The sequence below is a fragment of the Brachyhypopomus gauderio genome, chromosome 3, assembly GCF_052324685.1.
Source record: "Brachyhypopomus gauderio isolate BG-103 chromosome 3, BGAUD_0.2, whole genome shotgun sequence".
Lineage (NCBI taxonomy): Eukaryota > Metazoa > Chordata > Actinopteri > Gymnotiformes > Hypopomidae > Brachyhypopomus > Brachyhypopomus gauderio.
This window is the reverse complement of record NC_135213.1, coordinates 20,354,476-20,372,964: the sequence shown is the minus strand read 5'-3', so window position 1 is coordinate 20,372,964 and position 18,489 is coordinate 20,354,476. Positions and strand designations below refer to the sequence as shown.

The 18,489-nt window shown below is 43.2% G+C and overlaps 1 protein-coding gene across 2 annotated transcripts; it reads left to right on the top strand.

Annotated features, from left to right (window-relative positions):
- The first annotated feature begins 377 nt into the window (after positions 1-377).
- On the top strand, positions 378-11,485 carry kcnj19b (potassium inwardly rectifying channel subfamily J member 19b). Of its 2 annotated transcripts, XM_077000184.1 has the most exons (3): positions 378-1,537; positions 9,586-9,802; positions 10,067-11,485. In XM_077000184.1, the coding sequence occupies exons 1-3, from the start codon at positions 872-874 to the stop codon at positions 10,702-10,704; spliced, it is 1,521 nt and encodes a 506-aa protein (XP_076856299.1). In that variant the 5' UTR covers positions 378-871; the 3' UTR covers positions 10,705-11,485. The 2 variants fall into 2 exon arrangements, with proteins under 2 accessions (XP_076856299.1, XP_076856300.1); XM_077000185.1 differs by lacking the exons at positions 9,586-9,802; positions 10,067-11,485 and adding an exon at positions 2,972-3,072.
- The last annotated feature ends 7,004 nt before the right edge of the window (positions 11,486-18,489 follow it).

Genomic DNA, 18,489 nt, shown 5'->3' with positions numbered 1-18,489 from the left:
TTTGCATCTGGGAATCTGGCCAATAGTGTGCTCTCTATGATCAACGAACTCATAATTGCCTGACATAATGTTATTAAAATTATTTTTATACATTTCCGAAATCATATTTCTAAACTAATGTAACATTAAACCAGTGTCTTAAAACTGTTGTATGTTGATGATCTATTCGTATTTAATGAAACTTCTCATACTGAATTTCAGATTAAGTTCTTTCTTTGAACGGCAGAGGGCATCACACGACTTCGAATTCTTGGCCACCATGAATGCGCTGCTAGTCTCCAGTAAATCCATTCGCTTCAAAATACCTGATTGGTTTGGAAACAGGCAAGTGCGTTTGCTCAGCCTCCCTCTTTCTCAGCGTAGGCATCACGGGCACGAGTACGCACAGAGCCACCAAGTGCCGCAGTTTGTCTACAGTTTGTAGTAGTCATTGCTACGTGACCGCGTGTTGGAGGTATTAAAGTGTGTGCACCGGACACTAATGCACGAGACTGAGGAGTTGGAAGACTACGGAATAAGCTCATTCAAGCAATAAATAATTTTGGCGTCCGCTGTTTTACTTGTACCGCAATTAAATTACTCTGATAACAGAACAAAAGAAAGAAGAGCTTTACTCAAGAGGATGTATTTTTTAAGTTGTGGACCCGAAGAAGCGCTTAATATTTGACAGTTCTTTTACTATTATTTCATCACTTATTCTGCAAATTTCTACTCCAAAATATTTTTTCACGCAAACTGTAAATTGCTTATTATAATAAAATAACATTTCATGGAACTCAACTAAGATGTGTGACGCATGCCATGCGTAAATAACCTTACGCAAAACTTGAGCAATACTTATGCGTTATTCTAAGATACCCGCTTGGTAATTATGTCAGCTATCAGAAGGAAATTCGGTGATGACTATCAGGTTGTTAACACCAACCGGGGTGTTTCTTTTTCCGCACCAGCCAAAAGAAAGCGCCAACGTTTTGTGGAGAAAAACGGCCACTGCAATGTCCAGCACGGTAACCTTGGTGGAGAGACCAGCAGGTACCTCTCCGATCTGTTCACCACGCTGGTAGATTTAAAGTGGCGCTGGAATTTACTCATATTCCTTTTGACCTATACAGTTGCATGGCTCATAATGGCATCTATGTGGTGGATAATCGCTTATATCCGCGGAGACCTTGGCCGTAGCCACGACGACTCATACACCCCGTGTGTCGCCAACGTTTACAACTTTCCTTCGGCTTTTCTGTTTTTCATTGAGACCGAAGCAACTATCGGGTACGGATACCGATACATAACGGAGAAGTGCCCTGAAGGGATAATACTTTTCCTCTTCCAGTCGCTTTTGGGCTCAATTGTAGACGCATTCCTCATCGGCTGCATGTTTATTAAGATGTCCCAGCCGAAGAAACGAGCCGAGACGCTTATGTTCAGTCAGGACGCAGTCATCTCTCAGCGCGATGGCAAGCTGTGTCTCATGTTTAGGGTCGGGAACCTTAGGAACAGCCACATGGTCTCAGCACAGATCAGGTGCAAACTCATAAAGGTAATTATCTGTGTTCTGTATAAATCTTTAATATCTGTCCACCAACAATTTCCACAACACTCAGTGTAATAAATGTTAACAACATAGGTTTTTGTGTATGTAAGTTTTAGAACTTAACCTACTTATCAATGCGTATGCAAAAAAGTTACACTGAAAATAAGTGTACAGAAACTGTTCAGTGTTACTGTGCTGAGCAGACTATAATTAATTTGTGAGACACCTCTCTCACAAATAGGCAATAAAATAGTGCAACTAGACAACATACTAGTACTGTTATCGATGCTCTCTACTAATCATACTAGTATATTGCCTATTTGTGAGAGTAATATCTTACAAATGATTATGCCATTGTATTCTTATAAGCATGGATATACTACTTAGAATAAAATGATTAGTGTTGCAGTTCTATTGTTTATTCATCTTTACGCAAATGCAGGTTAAAATTGATTGATAAGAGTCAACAGAAATGTGCAGATCAATATTACAAAAAAAACCCCAGCATGCACATTTATGTTCTTCGTTAGCTGTATGATTTCATTGGAATCTCCACTGTGATGAATACTATTAAAACACAGGAAATTACCCAGAACAGAGACTTATTTGTCTTATATTGATCTTAGAGTTGGTTGGCGACAGGGTAATGCGTCATGTGATTGGAATCCAGCTGGATTATACTAAGAATATGGTCCCTTGATAAAACAAAGAATAGATACTTATTTTTCTGAGCACCAGAATTGGCCTTTAAGAATAAAAAGTAACCTCTAAATGCACATAAGATTTGGTTTTATATCAGGTTTTATACCAAGCTCTGCTATCGCTTAAAACAGCATTATAACGCAGTTTGCAAGTGTCAGGCAGACAATATTCAGAAGAGTTTTTTTCTGCTATTGAAAATGAGTAGACACATCTAGGGGATGGTGCATTTCAAAGAGAGTGGTTTGTCATAGCTTTGCACTGTAGCCTAGAGAAACTGAGTCACAGAGAGAAAGGATGACATACTCTTCCTCGGTCATCCACTTTCATGACCTCACACAAAAGTGGGAAAACATAAGCAAGCCACCTTGTTTCTGTCACAAATTCCCAGATGAAAGAGGTTAGATTAAAGGTAAGTGTTATGTACATGGAGTTACATTTTATGTAGCCTATGGTCAAAACAAGTGAAATTTACTTATATAGCACTTTTTACAACACGAGATGTTACAAAGCATCTTTACAAATGTATGAGTCAAGGTCCCTTATAAACAAGCCAGAGGTGACAGTAGCAATGAGAAACTCATTGGGTGGGAGACCAAGACTCAAGAGGGAATTTGTTCCTTGAGTACAGTCTAGGCACAAAAACTCTTTAAATTCATGCTTTAAAACAAGGTTTTGTCCAAGTGGCTGCTTCAGTATCGAGAACCAGTTCTCTGTGATTCTCCCTAACTGACTTTTCAGTGGAAGGTAAGATGACAGAAGGAAGAGAGTGAAAAGACAGGATCAGAAGAAGAGAACAGGGAACCTGAGGAAAGAAGAAAGAAATGAGTGAAGTCTTGAAGGTAGGACTTGATCAGAACCAGAGCAGGAAGGAGTAGAATATTCAGAGAGGAGTGTGTGCATGTGGTGTGTGTGTGTGTGTGTGTGTGTGTGTGTGTGTGTGTAGGCACGGTGGGGATGGGTAGGTTCTAAGAGCTCAGAAAAGGAGAGGGTGAGTGACAGCTGGTTTCTTGCTTCTTGCTGATGTGATCGGGCCCACTGCAGTGAAGGACAGGCTGATGGATGACTGACTTCAAGAACTCTCTCTCTCTCTCTCTCTCTCTCTCTCTCTCTCTCTCTCTCTCTCTCTCTCTCTCTCTCTCTGATGTAGTTGCCTCACTAATTTACCCTCTCACCACCCTCCTCTCTTCACATAGACATGAGAGGTGAAAATGAATTAACTTTGACACTGACCAGACTACACATGTGGTCTCATCAAGAATATATGTACAAAAAAGTATAAAGTAGACATTTAATTCATCTGGTGTATGACAAGAGCCGCATGTCATAGAATATGTTTTAACTATTTTGATGAGGAAAAGAGAGCAGAAAATGTTATTACATAAATGCTCTGCTTATAATTTTTTATGACTTAAATTCTGTGTGGTTTTACGCAGGAAACACGTAATAACAATTAATGAGTGTAGTTCTCTCACAGATTCTGTGTTAAGTGGCTGTCAGGCAATGTTTGCGTTACCCTGTGATGCAGATCGTGTAAATGCCGTATGACACATCCTTCCTCTTAAGAGCATTGTTTACTACAACAATGAATATGAACAATGTGTCCCACATAAGTGGCTTCCAGCAATTAAAATTTATAACAGTTATGACATTCTTTCACAAGTTATATATACATTTTCATCAGAACTTTCACTATTTTGGTTAACAATCTTTGTGTTATGCTCTCTTCCATACAAACATTACTTCTGTGCTTTTTCATTTAACTCTCTTAGTTTTTAGTAATTGTATATGCTCAAAAAGTCTTTAAAGTGCTTTATTGGTTTTTACTGGGTCTTCAGGTGTCAGTAAAGTTTAGATTTCCTGGACTGTCATTATCTTTACTTGCACAATTTTTTTCCCTCACTTATCTTTATCATTATCGCTTGTTTTTGTGATAACGTTTCTAGATTTGTACAGGTGCTCCTTTCCTTCACCTTAAGGAGCAGGTAACACAGGATGCTAGGTCGTGGGTTTGATTAACACGGTTCACACGTCATACTGCCATACTGCCAAAATATGTGTAAGTTGCTCTGGATAAGAGCGTCTATCAACTGTTGTAAACGGCATCTTCTTTTGTTCACTTTCAAACATGGTATGTAGCTCCTGAAGTTCAGAGTAGTTCACGGGAGTTCAGAGATACCTCCTTGTGACTGGTTTTTTGGCCTGTAATTCAGTGAGGCTCATACTTTGAATCGGTGACTTTCTTGCAGCAATTTACCAGCAATTTACCCTTTATCACACCATTTCACCTCATTTTCTGTGAGCCAATTTTACCAGAGTGGCTACTCAGTGTCACGTCACAGCTGTCTTGTATCAGTTATCACTACATCAGGAATACCGTGATGTGCACAAATGAACTTCAAGTCTGTTATAATAGTAGCACATAGTTTTCCCCATTTTGTTCACACACATCTATAGCTGCTGGACTCCACGGTGCAGAAATCACACTGTTCTCAACCCACATGAGCTCTTCTGTGCTTGGTCCTATATATGTCACAGGTTTCACAAGACTGACTGGCCATCTGAATTCTGAACCATTTGCATATTGTTTTTGCCCATGGAGTTCTCTTGCAAGGTCTCCCTCTGGGTTCCTTCAATGTGAGCCCTTAAACAGAACCCCATCTGAAAACACATCTCAGCATCGTGACTGTTACAAAATGCACTGACCAACTCTGTGGGATTACTTTAATACATCCATTGAATGCTTTTTTGAAATTGTACTGTCACACGCTCGTGACAAGAGTGTCAACACTTTTGCCATATATAAATCTATGAGGCTTTTTACATTCATATGCAGGAGGTAGGGCTCACTTTTCTATTTCTGTGCATAATTGCACTCTGAGGCTGTCAGCTCTGGATGCCTGGACTATCGTGCTCAGATTTGTGCCACGTTCCCGCATCACCACTGCACCTATACCATGTGCTGAAATGATTTGAAGAGAATTCAGCTCTTCAAATTCCTTTTGATGAGTACAGTTAGTGATAAGGGCCAGTCAGTGGTTTTACCCAGTATGCTTCTGATACTAGCTGGGTTTGCAGTGAAATTGTCCATACAGTAAATTATACACGCTTGTGTCAGCTTTATACAATGGGATTTTTTTCACTTTGCATTAACTGTCACTTGTTGGCTCTCAGTTTTATGGCAATTTTCCTGAGCTGTGTCCAGTGTCATGTTCAACCTCTGATCATGCACATTGATTATAGTGCCCCAGATATATTTTAATACCTGAATTTTCCAAATATCTGCAGGATTGTCTTATTGGAAAATCTCCAGTGTATAGTCTAGCCCCAAATGCTGTTTTTAAAAGAATAACTACTGAATTGTATTTCATGTTACATTTACAGAGTTCTGTGCTTTCACCATCCAGACAGGTTTGCCAAAACCAAATTGAAACATCTAGTTTTGAGAAATATTTGGCACCTGCTGTGCTCCAAAGAGCTCTTACCTCGTTAGCAGTTGGTAGTGCTCACGATTCCCATGTCTGCTCATCTTTTGGGTCTGGGTTTAATCATAAAGAGCTGGGGTTTTTTTGTCTGTAATTAGAAGTGTCTCTTCCACAATCTTTGTTGTGTCTAGAGACGGTAGTGATCACAGCTCTGCCTTCAGCTTTCCTCTTACTGGTTCAATATTTTGCCTGGCAGGCTTCATTCCAGGCTGTATGTTGTCTTGTGCAGTGTATGTGAAGATGGTGACACTTCTTGTGCTCCTTCCATTGACAGTGCACACAGTGAATCCATTCCATATATTGTCCCTAGTCCTAGAGTCTAATCCCCCAAAGAGATCGCCAAAGCAGACCTGTTTATCGGGCTTCACAATGTTGTTTACTTACTACATTCCTTGCCATAGGCTCGGCACTAGTGTGGTTTGTGTTCACCTCTACTGACTATGTGAGTTTTCCAGACTGCGTGAGCTTTTTGCACATTTTCCACTTTCCTGTTCAGAACTGTCTGGCTAGAGTCCATGCCTTTCATTCTGTTCTGCATTGCTTGTCTCGCCTGGAAAATCTGTATTTTTCCAGCATCACTTCTCACTTTTCCATAATGTCTTTTCTCCCAGTGCCCATTCACTCCCATCAGTGACCTGCTACAGATCATTAACGTCCCAAAATTACAAGATTAACTTTTTAACTTCAGGTCTGTAATACACTTCCCCATATTCTTGAACTCTATTGAAAATATACATTTCCAACATCAAATTTCTTTTAGGAGCACATGAAATATTTCTATTACCAGTCTGTATTTTTTAAATAATTGAGTATTATGGGCAAGTGTGATCCACAGCCTAGTAGTCATTAGTGTGTGTGTGTGTGTGTGTGTGTGTTGTAACTTTGACAAAATATGGCACATTTACATTTACACATTTTAATTTACTAATAAATTGATCTCTTTTTACTCTTCCATCATTAGCTGTACACTACTAGGCCATCCAGGGAATTGCTTACTGACACTGTTAGGAACAGTGCAATCTTCCGTCTGTACTTTTCTCATACTTTTGAATTGCCTAAACACTTCAGTTCAGTTTGAGATTTTAAATACTGCTCCATCATTTATGTTAGATGCTAATTCCAGGTTCTGCATAAAAAACTTAGTCTGAACCCAGTTAATATAGTTGCATGGGTCCCCTATGGGTTTAAAGAGGAATACATTGGTTTTATAAGGACATCGGCTTGTATGAGAACTTAAACTTATTGTGGGACATAAACATAAAGAATTGCATGAGGCATGCCTCACAGAACAATCAGTGATCCAATGCTATTTTAATGATAGTGAAATTGTTCAAAATGTTAAAGGTGTCAGAATTATGAACCCAGTTTTATCTAGAAATTTAATATTTCTTCACTTCAATGTTTTTCATTATACACAAGGGAAAACTGCCTGACCGTGGAGGAATCTAGCAAGTTCAATAACTAGTGCTACCATGCTATGATTTATACAATTGCTAACAAAGAGAAATGGATAATCTGTTTTCTTTGTAATTAATTTGTTAATCTTGCTCTGCTGGCCACACTAAACATACAGTAAAATCGTTTCTCACTCATCTGTGTATTAGTATGCAGTTTAAGAATGCTACTATAAACAATGTGGTTAAATTCTATACTACTGAAATGCATTTAAAGCAAATTAATTCCTATGACAACTCCACTGGGCAACCTAGCTAATGACATCTGGCACAATTCAAATGCGAGCATGTGTGGTTCTGTCTCCTATTTTGTGCCGTTACATGCAGTATGCTGCTGTTTCGTAGGAGGCCAGTCTGTGACAAAATATTAGGCCTAGACTGCTCATGGTGACTGATGAGCCAGTCTGATTGTAGTAGTGATTTAGTTCATTCTATTTTGTATCACTCACAATACTGTACAATACAAACATAAAAAAAAAAAAAAAAACATTTTAGTTTCTTCAAATTTGGCAGCCGTTTTGAGGAGTCTCTCTCATCACTGCCTCCAACTCTGGCGATTGAAACCCATGACTCTACACTCAGCACATGAATATCAAGCCTATACATCAGCATCCCAGCCACCCGGCGCCTGACACCCCAACTGCCAGGAAGCTCACGCAGCCATTGGGGCTGTGTCAACTCCCCCCGTAACCTTTCCTTTAAGACAACCATGATGCGACATAACTGAGGTTATTTGTCAGCTTCCTGTGAAGAGAAGAATTTTGCGATAAAAGTGCAATGCAGAATGACTTTGCATAATTTCAATCAAACGTCTGCGACAAACAATATGTTTATCAGATCAAAAATGCCTCACATTTATATGTGGAAATGCTTTACTTGCTTCCCTTTGAAATAATAAAAAACACACAACACTGAGATGTTTTCGCAGTCTGTTGAAGAGAATGAAAAAGGGAGACAAACAATAATCAAAGTCACGTTAACTTTTATTTGCAAGTGGAGTGCAATCATAACCGACGACGGCCGCTTTTCTGTCTCTGTCACACACACACACACACACACCTTCTTTGTACTTGCAAACTTAGAAATTACTTTTTGTGTGTGCGAGCATGTGTGTGTGTGTGTGTGTATGAGTAAATGCATACCTACGTGACCACAAAAAAAGGCACCCACATGCGCCGTATATGGCTTGAATATGAACGCCGCTTGGGTATTCCATCTTTCCTGTGAAAAGTCTCACCCCTTGCTCCTGGTACACTACAACGACTGGAGCTCAGTCTGTTCGCCATCTGGGGACGATGGAGGATGGAACCAGCTCATACCGACTGTCCCGCCGGTGCCTTATGTTCACGCAAAAGATGGTGGCTGAAAGGGATGTATAGTGATGCTGTATAAATCAGTCAATGCTTACTCGTGCGCTTATCAAACGTACTGTAACTTTGCTTCAAAGCTCGGACCCTAGAGTAATGCATCAGATCAGTGGAAGCATTTGTCAGGTTTTCTCCCATGACTTGTTATGCAGTCTGGCTCTGAGAGCGTTGATGCTGTCCGTGGGCTGCGCGCGGTGTCTTGTGGGCTGTCAGCAGGAACAGAGTGTATGGTGCATTTATGAAAACACTTATACAAAGTCTGGATAATTTCACATGGGATTTTAGTCAAATATTGTACAGGCAACGTCTTTGATTGCAAATGAGATTTGCCAGTTATGGCCATAGCGCTGGATTTGTAGGGTTGATAATACTTGTCACACCAAGAGGGAGTAAACATCAGTTCTGCATTGGATTTGACTTCAGATGCCCAAATGCACATTCCCCAATTAATCAGCTTATTAGAGATTTGCAGGGCATCTCAGTTGTTATATTCTGTTAATATAGTAGGAGACAATGGTGCATTTAAGAATTCTATCAGCAAGTCTCAAATTACATGCATTAGAAATGCAAGTCTGGCAGAATTGCGGGTGTTGAGGGTGGGATGTTTATTTAAATTATGCTAATTTCAGTATGCTACATGGATTTGTTATCTTTACAGTCAAGTATCAAAAGCTCAAATGCAAGTAAGAAGTTGTGTTTTGCTCAGAGGTCTTGACCCAGCGCTGAGGAAAACAGCCATTGCCTTTCACAGAACATACTGCCTTTACATTTGACGTTAATCATTCCAGAACAACACAGTAAGCTCTGCACTGACTTATACACACAGCCATTTAAGTGTCCTTTGTGCATTAAGAAATATTTGCTCTGAGAAAGCGTGAGATGAAATGCAATTTGACAACTGGCACCTGTGTAGCTGTGTACGTGATCTGACATCAGCAGAGGAAAAAGCATTTTAAAAGACTTTTAAAGAATTTTGATAGAGGTCAAGGCCTGAGTCTTTTCTACTTCTGTCTCAATGTCTTGCCCCACTCCCTCTCCGGCCGATCCAGTCACGTCAGACCCCTGAGGGAGAATTTCTGCCCCTAGACCAGAGGGAGCTGGACGTGGGGTTTGGGACCGGTGCTGACCAGCTCTTTCTAGTCTCTCCTCTCACCATCTGCCACGAGATCAACCCAAAGAGCCCCTTCTTCGACCTCTCTCAGCGCTCTCTCATGAGCGAGCAGTTCGAGATCGTCGTCATCCTAGAGGGGATCGTGGAAACCACAGGTTAGCATCATACTGATGGATCGAGCCCTAAATCATTAATGTCGAGCCACTTTGTGGTCAGAGAAAAAAAAGGAGACAAATGTAGTTGCAATCAGAGTGAAAAGCAGTGTTGTATTGCTTGTCTGTGTTTACTCTCAAGTTAGATTGATTGCATCCCCATCAACCCCCTGCCATCTTTCTCTCAGTATCTTTCTGTTTTTTTCTCTCATTGTATATTTTCTTCTCTCTCTTCTCCTTTTCTCTCCCTCTCTTTCCTCCCTCAAGGTATGACGTGCCAGGCTCGTACTTCCTACACGGAAGATGAGGTGTTGTGGGGCCACCGCTTCCTGCCCGTCATGTCCTTGGAGGAGGGCTTCTTCCGGGTCGACTACTCGCAGTTCCACAGCACCTTCGAAGTGCCCACGCCACCCTACAGCGTGAAGGAGCAAGAGGAGACATCCTGCCTGCCTTCACCGGCACCACCGCTCACGCCAACGGCAAGCAACCCGCGTAACCGTAGGGACCGCATCTTCTCCCTGGACGGGGTACCCGCCACCGAGGGCCCCACCTGCAGGCTACCCAGCAAACTGCAGCGTATGAGCTCCAGGAACGGCAAAGAGGCCCTGAAAGCCGAGGGATCGCAGCCCGCCGAGAAGGCCTCCAGCACTGGGGACCTGCCCCTGTGCGTGGCGAGCCTAGGCTCGCTGGCTGGCCCGGACGAGCCCGAGATCCGACTCGAGCTAAAGGCCCTCTGTGTAAGCTCAGAAACCCACACCCAGTCGGCGGGAGACCTGGAGCCCCACAGACTGCCTCCGGTGGCGGCACCCATGCCGGCGCCCAACCTCCACTCACTGCCGGCGTCCGGCGGCCGGCCAGAGGACAACCTGCCGGCCAAGCTACGCAGAATGAATGCGGACCGCTGAGCCATGAGCTCGGTGGCCTGCTGACGTCGGCCCCGACTCAGATAGAGAGACATGGAGGCTTTTGGGGGAGGCAAGAAACAAGACTTTACTAGGTTTTTAAAACGCTCCTATGTGCTATAGGGAGGGTTCAATTGGACTATACTGTGATTTTACTTTTAAATTTAATACAAAGGAAACAGCCATGTCTTGCACTGCTTTAATCAAGCATAAAACAGATTATTGTGTCAGCGATAGCGCCATCATAAGGCTTCTGCTTGTATTCAAGTATGCTTAATAAACTGACCAAACAGAGAGAAAATATATACCTTTATTGCTGTAGTGCAAAAATATTCACATGTATTACAACATCCAGTTCATTAATCTTCACTGGTCAAACTAATTCATATTCTGTTTTCACTTCTGATGAATGTAAACATTCAATACATGTTGAGAACTGACTTATTTAAAAGTATGCAGTTTGGTATATAAGGACTGTACAGTGTAAAAGGTTAATGGTACGTGTAACTGTCTTTAAGAGAGATTATTTAAATATCCACATAATTGTGCTTAAACTGGCATAAACAGGCTGTGAATTATGCCCACTCCACCTTAAAAGGCAGACACACTCACTCCAACATGCAACATGCAACATGCTTTTGTTAGGTTTGCAATATAGAACTGCAGAATGCAGGTTGTTGATCTAACGTAAACTTTTAACATAGGCATTCTCTTGTACTTTGAGATCGCATTAACAAACTATTTTCATCTATTCAAAGGTTATAATAAACTATTTGGAAAGTGCTGTTTTCAAGTCATATTAATTGACATCCACCAATCATGATATAGTGCATGTGTACCCCTAAGCATGCAGCTATCTCACCGAATTCAGTTGCTCTATAAAATAATCAAATGTGCTTGCTGTGTGTAAGCTTTAATATCTAAGTGCTTATTTCACTGGCTGTGTATCATGCAACGGTTATTTACATGAAACGCAGTCGGCGGTCGGCGGTCGGCGGTCACGTACAATCGCCCGGCGCAACAGATAGCTATTAGTAATTACCATCACCGTGGCAACCTCGTGGCTCTCACCTCGGGCCGTGGGAAGGAGCGAAAGTAATTCGGTTAGTCCTCAGCAGGACATCCATCACACAGCGCATTTACCACACAGCCCGCGTCCGCCGTGCTACTTCATTACTCTTGATCGCGGCCTCAAGGGGGGAATGTTCGTGCTGCCGTTCCACACCGAAGCCGGCCGACACGCTTCGGCCGGAGGGAAGGGGGGCCGTTTGACCTCTGGGGTGGGTGCGACATGTCCTGGGGTGGGTGCGACATGTATGTTAGCTTTTTTTGATGATGATGATGATGATGATGCAAACCTGGAATTCACAAGTGCCAGAGCTCAAACAGGGAAAGAATATAGAGGGGAACATCTGACCATGGACATTAGCATATTAGCCCTTGAGCAAACTTTCAAGCATTCGAATTTCACAAGTGACATTTTCTTACTGAGAGTGATAGCTTTGCAGCTGCAATTTATCATAATGTCCAGTACCAGCAGAGAAAATAAAACTGGAGCACTGTGTACGTAGATGAACAATGCGGTCATAAATTGCAAATGAGGTGACCTGCAACTGCATCAGCAGATGAGCTTTAGACGGCTTTCTTTTTATGGAGAGGTGCAGCTGACCCTGGCATAGAGGACGGGGATATTTCCTGATGTTTGAAGGTCCTTCTGAGACTCCACATTGATTGCCAGGTCCCATCGCACAGGCCTGGGCAAATGTTACATCTGAATAACTCGGGCACAGTGTGTGCTCGGAGCAGTGCATGCAGGAGATGGTGCGGTGTCGTGGGGAGACTGACAAAAAACACATAAAAAGTCAGTCTCAGCTATCTGTCCCGAAGACATCACAATCAGCTTCAGTGCTCATAAACCAGGGTGTCCTGCGTCAGCCAGCTTGACACTTCTGCGCTGATTGACAAGAACGTGGGTTAGCGCACAATCACATGCCTGAAGAGTGTGAAGGCCAGGCTGCTCGCCCTGTTCAAGGCCAGCTCAGATATCCTGCGCGGCGTCTGCAGGATGCTTTTGCATGCCCACGCACATGCTTATCATGCCCAGATGCTCATAAATATCTAACGAACGCCAAATATTCAAGATCAAAAACACTGGCAAGCCAGCATGGGAAGGTGGGTTCTTCTCTGAAGCAAGCTGGGGACAGTGGTAGATATGATACACTCAGGGTTGTACTGTGTTGTATGTGTGTGTGTGTTGGGGGGGCACAGTGGAGCAGGTATCTGTTTACTGCCGTTCTCCACGTCCTCTCCAGACACAGCAGATGTTGAGGGGATGAATGCTACAAGGCGTGGTGTTTTTTTGCCTCATGCTGACAGCAACATCAGGGGTGCCTTTTGTTTAAGTTAGCCAATTAAAATAATACAAATGGCATCAGTTTGAAATGTGAACTCTGCCCTCAGACCTGCATTGTGCTACCATAGTGGTGTTGTGTTGAGAAACCAAGTGGTCTGTGGCATAATCACGTCCTGTGGTTGGCCTTTCTCTGTTGCGGCTGTTCATGGCAATCGATGCATCCTGCTCTTCTGTAGCATCCCGTGTCTTATAATGTTCCTTTATTCTAACCTATCACAGGGTGCCACCCGTGAACCGAGAGGCGTGTCTTAACAGAGGGTTTGAGTCCCAGCTGTTCCATCAGCTGAGGGGGTCTCCACAGATGCGACTCATTGTTAGACGGCAGGGCACACAGTTTGAAAAGAAGAGATGCCCATCTGTGCTGCAGGTGCTGCAATCTTACCCCCCTCTGTGCTTACTGGGAAAAGTGTGCGCATATCAGGTGGTGGTTCTATAACCCCTAATATATTTATTCATCTGGCCAAAATTAAATATTTGAAATACTGCACAGCATAGGCAATTAGCTGTATTACAGATCAAGTCAGCTGTGAGTTCAAAAGACCCTCACCCTTTTGACTCACCCTCACTACGTCAGCGCTCATCTATCGATGGCGCTAATAATGTCTCAGTGTATTTCCATCAGGAAATTTGTAAATCATTACATTCAGAGGGCAGATCCCACGCCGACAGAGAAGCCTAATTAAACTGATGACTTCCACCAATTGGTCCTTTTCACTTCAGCTGGATAAAATCAACCCTTAACATGAAAATAGAAATAAATGGGGCGTCGCAGACTCTGAGACAAACAAATGCAGAATGAAGGCTCATGTCCGTGAGTTGAGGCTTAAAAAAATCCCAGATCTTTACAAAACTCCGCAGTGATCAACTGATGCTCGCTTGATGGTGGTGCTTGGATGCTGGGGGCTGCGGGAGAGATGCAGAACAAGAGAGAGCTGTTCACATCCCAGAAATCGCACAGGCCGAGGCGATGAGCTGGGGGCTCTGGAGGATCGCTAACCTCTGCCCGGTCTGGCAGCAGAATCAGCCTCTCTTTCAACCATCACATGTTGTAACCAGCAGTGTTCCTAGCAACCAAGGGGCATGTTACGGAGGGATATGCAGAGAGAGGTAATATGTTGAATTAATGCGTGGCTGATCTGTCACTGCTTAAATCAGAAATGATCCAGCACAGGCCTTTACTAATATAGAAGTACCCATGACATGTCAAAATTTATTCAACCATGTACACATATGGAAAACCGCTGTCTGAAACAAGAACTTTTGTATAAACATGCACAAATGCATGTAATGTAGCTTTTAACACTTTATTTAGTAATCGCTTTACTCATTTAATCATAACAAGGCCGCTGACCACCGTAACATAATGAAGGATTTTGATTCATACACCAGATATGAACTGGGCTTTTTCATAAAACATCTGTAAACTTGCAACTGGTGATAAAAGATAACACCAGAGTGTTCTGGTACTAGGTTAACCTCCCTGGAGCCTACACAGAGCCTAGACCAGGAACCCTCCAGGTCTACAGTGTTTCAGGTCCTGGTGGGAGGTTAATCTGTAATGGATTATTCAAGAGCAAGCACACTTAAAATCATGTGCTATTCTGGTTTGTTGTAAATGTGCATTGTGCTGCACTAAATAATGTAGCTATGTTATAATTTATTGACTCATACACTCTTAGCCCATTTATCATGCCATTTTTTGGATAACGTCTAGTGCACATGGATTACAGGTGGCAAACACACTAACTGACTAAAATTAGAGTGATATTCATTACTACATCTACGGACCAACAGAGCAAATTGGAATATCTGGCAAGATCCAGTACACGTTCTCACTAAAAACAACAGTAATTGCCTCGCAAAATCCTGTGAAAATCTTAATTGGAGCACCTCTAAGTGCTTCCCGAGCTTTTGAAATGCAAAACCCGTTTTGACACACAAGGTGCCTGCTCCACTGAAGAACACACACAGGCCTTTAATCTTCAGCTCGCTCCATTAGAGTGGAATGCTTCGGCGGGGCGTTCTCGAGTGGCTGAGAAGAAGCTTGCATGTGGAGGGGCTCGGCGTGGGCCCTCGAGCCCAAGGAACAAATGTGTAAGGAGCACAAGTGAGAACCTGGACCCCATGGCGCCCTGAGTCACAAACAGGAAAGAGCACAGCTACGAACGGATCAGGACGTATGGGTGAGAGAAGCAACATCTGCTGCACGCACATGGCGGAATCCATGTCGACCCTCCAGTCCTCTTCCCTGTGCACAGATTTACCATAAGGCTTAGGATATAAATAACTATCAACACAGTGTCCAGGCTGGACGAGCACCACCACATTAGGGTGCTCGTGCCAACTTTCCTCAGCTGAACAGCTTGGCCCTGGACTTCCTGCTGGCCATTGGAGTAGCAGGGTGACATGGAGGCGTACAGCAGACGCTCTGGAAGGGTTTCAGCCACCTTCACTGGCCCTCTAAAGTTCAGCCAGCCAATCAGGGATGAGCGCTGCTCCGGATGATCCACAGAGTTAAGGCCACCAGCCAATCTGACGAGGCCCAGCACAAACCTACCCCGAGGGAGTCTTGAACACTAATGTTCTGATTGTTTGCGTATCTGTAGTCACTAGCTAAGTAAGAACTGCAATAATTCTTGCAATGGTTTATAACAGAATCGCTGCCTGATCTCATAAGAAGCACAGCATCACTCTACATAATGATGAGCTGTTATCAGCCAATGCTGAAACTGTCAAAGCATCTCCAACACTCGGACACAAAATTGTGAGTCAGATGTTCTCCGCGAACGCAGCCGCCCAGTTAGTGTTTCACTGCCTATGCTGTTTCGCGTTTGATTACATTAACCTTCCCAACCTGACTTCCCGGACGATCTCACTGTGTGCTTCAAAGGAGCCGTGGTCACAAACAAGAAACGTGGAGGCAGCTGGGTGGTGAAAGTGCGAGATGCTCCTTCAGACGAGTGAAGCCAGGATGCTTACGCTCCAGCAGTCTGTTTGGACTTGGACTGCGAGCCCAATTTCTAGGCGGGAGGCCGGGCGCTGCTGTGAGCGATCGGAGAGAAGGCGAGCGAGGAAGAGCGGGAGGAAGACCATCGGGTACCTTGCTCATCTGTATTCAAGAGGAACATCGCGAGCCTCTGCTGCTCTCGCACTGGCAGGAGTCTTTAGGTTCTTCTATTAGCTGCCAGAAATTTCTAGTACACATAGTATTTCGCCAACAACGAACTATGGCAGAAAAATTCTAAGTGCAGAGCAAATGGATGAACGAGATCTCTCTAAAGCCTCAAGAATACGCAGACCAATTGCATGTGCCAGAAGCATTCATTTTGCCTCATTTATGTCCCATTTGTGAAACCAGTACATGCCCAGTTCATCTGTGGAACCTAATTAGGTCTCCTATCGCAATTTGGTGAATTGCTTCAAGCTCTGTCCCCTACCCAAATAAAACAAGTTTGTTATCAAGGGCAGATCAGATGACTTTCTTGATCTCACTTACTTTAATAAGAACTTGGGCTTTGATTAGACATCTTACTGTTTTATAGAGAAAGATATTAATAATTCATAGTTCTATTAGGCCACCTTCATATCTGACATAGCTCATAAAGCCCATCCCTGCAAAATGAGTGATTTCATGCAGCAGGTTCACTGTGATATATGTAAATGTTAAAAATTCTGTATAATTTATTATATTAGGGCCATTCATGTTCACAGACAACACATGCGGCAAGAGTCTTTTCCCCAGACATGACAAGGGAACGATATTTATTGTCTTGCTCTACAGCACTGCAAGCTTTTGTAATTATAGGACAGCAGTCATCATGCATAAAATGTTCTCATGCATAAATAAAGCATTTTTATCATCAAACAATAGTTATGTATCAACTTGACAGCCATCGCCATTTTTTGTAAAAAAAAACAGCATAATGACTTTATAAATCATAAATACTCCTCTCTCTTTTGTTGTGTGTGTGTATGAGAAAGAACACTGAAAATGCCAGAGGCACTTTTGCCCAAGTAATGTGTATGTGCGTTTGTGCCTGTGTGTATGCATACGAACCTACCTTTCTGCATGTGATATAATGAGCTCAGTTTATTGATCTGTCTAGGACTCATGAAACAGATGGCTAAGGTTGGCGTTATTTCATTCACTCTGAAGGTTAGTGACAGGACACGCGCGGCCGACCCATGGTGAAAGGCCGTGTTCAAACATCCCTCCGGCGAGGCACTCTGCCAGTCAGAACGGCGTCCTGCTGAAAACCTTTGACACACCATAAAATACCACGCTGAATCGCTTTCACCACATGAAAAACGCTCAGCTCCTCGTTCGCCGAGGCTGTATAGCTTCAAGATGCGATGACAAGAGGATGTGATGACCAGAGAAACAAAAGGTTGTAACTCCGCAGCAACAGGATACCTGTTAAGCGTCAGTGTCAAAACGAGCAAAAGCAATAAAACCAGCAGCGTGTGTTGAAGCTAGTCCTGAATGTGAAATATCGGCTAGTGGTTTTCTCCCAGAGGAAGTCTAAATAACCACCTGAAAAAAAAACAGAACATCTTGTACACTTGGTGTAAATAAAAGCCGTTTTTTAACCCAGTGTGATCACTGTACAGTGGATTGTGCAGTGCAGTGTGTTGTGAATGGGTGAGAGAGCCCCACCAGTGTGGAGTCTGGAAAAAAAACCCAGGATGTGCACAATCAGATATGGAGTCCCAGAGAGCACTTACCAGACAATCGATGGCAGCCAGACCCATGCATGTGCTTCAAGCATCGATTTGCATATTTAATCTCTATCTATTAAACGCTTGGCCATTAGTGTCACGCTCCATCTACCGCAACTCACAAACAAAGAGAATCTAAACAAAAAAGCCCGCCGACGTCCGTTCCCCTGGGAGACCCTGATGACTCAGCACCCGTGAATCTTATTTGCTATACTTAATACAGTGCGGTGAAGGGGGCCTGTACGAATCAGCTGTGGGGGACAAGACCATAAATCATGCATTCCCGAAAGGACGCTGGAGTCGTAAAGCAAAGGAGAGATATTCACCTAGGAATGTAAAGCAGGCAGGAGCAGCGCTGGTCCTCCTGGGGAGGGAGTGCGCCCAAGCGTGTCCTGCTGGCCAGAGATGCCACAGGCAATGCTGACTCCCATCGTTTTCTGTTATTATACCTCACCGTGTAACGGCCATATTGCTCCTCTGTTTCCTGCTTTAATGCCTCCGACGTTTTACTACCTTGAGATAAATTCCCCGTCCCCAGAATCTGAACTGGGCGTGGGTTAATGTAATGTGATCCCTTATGCTGAGAACCTGATGGTGAGACCGGATTCTGGTAACTAACTCTTGTAACTACAGCGTTTCACATTAGTTTCAGTGTA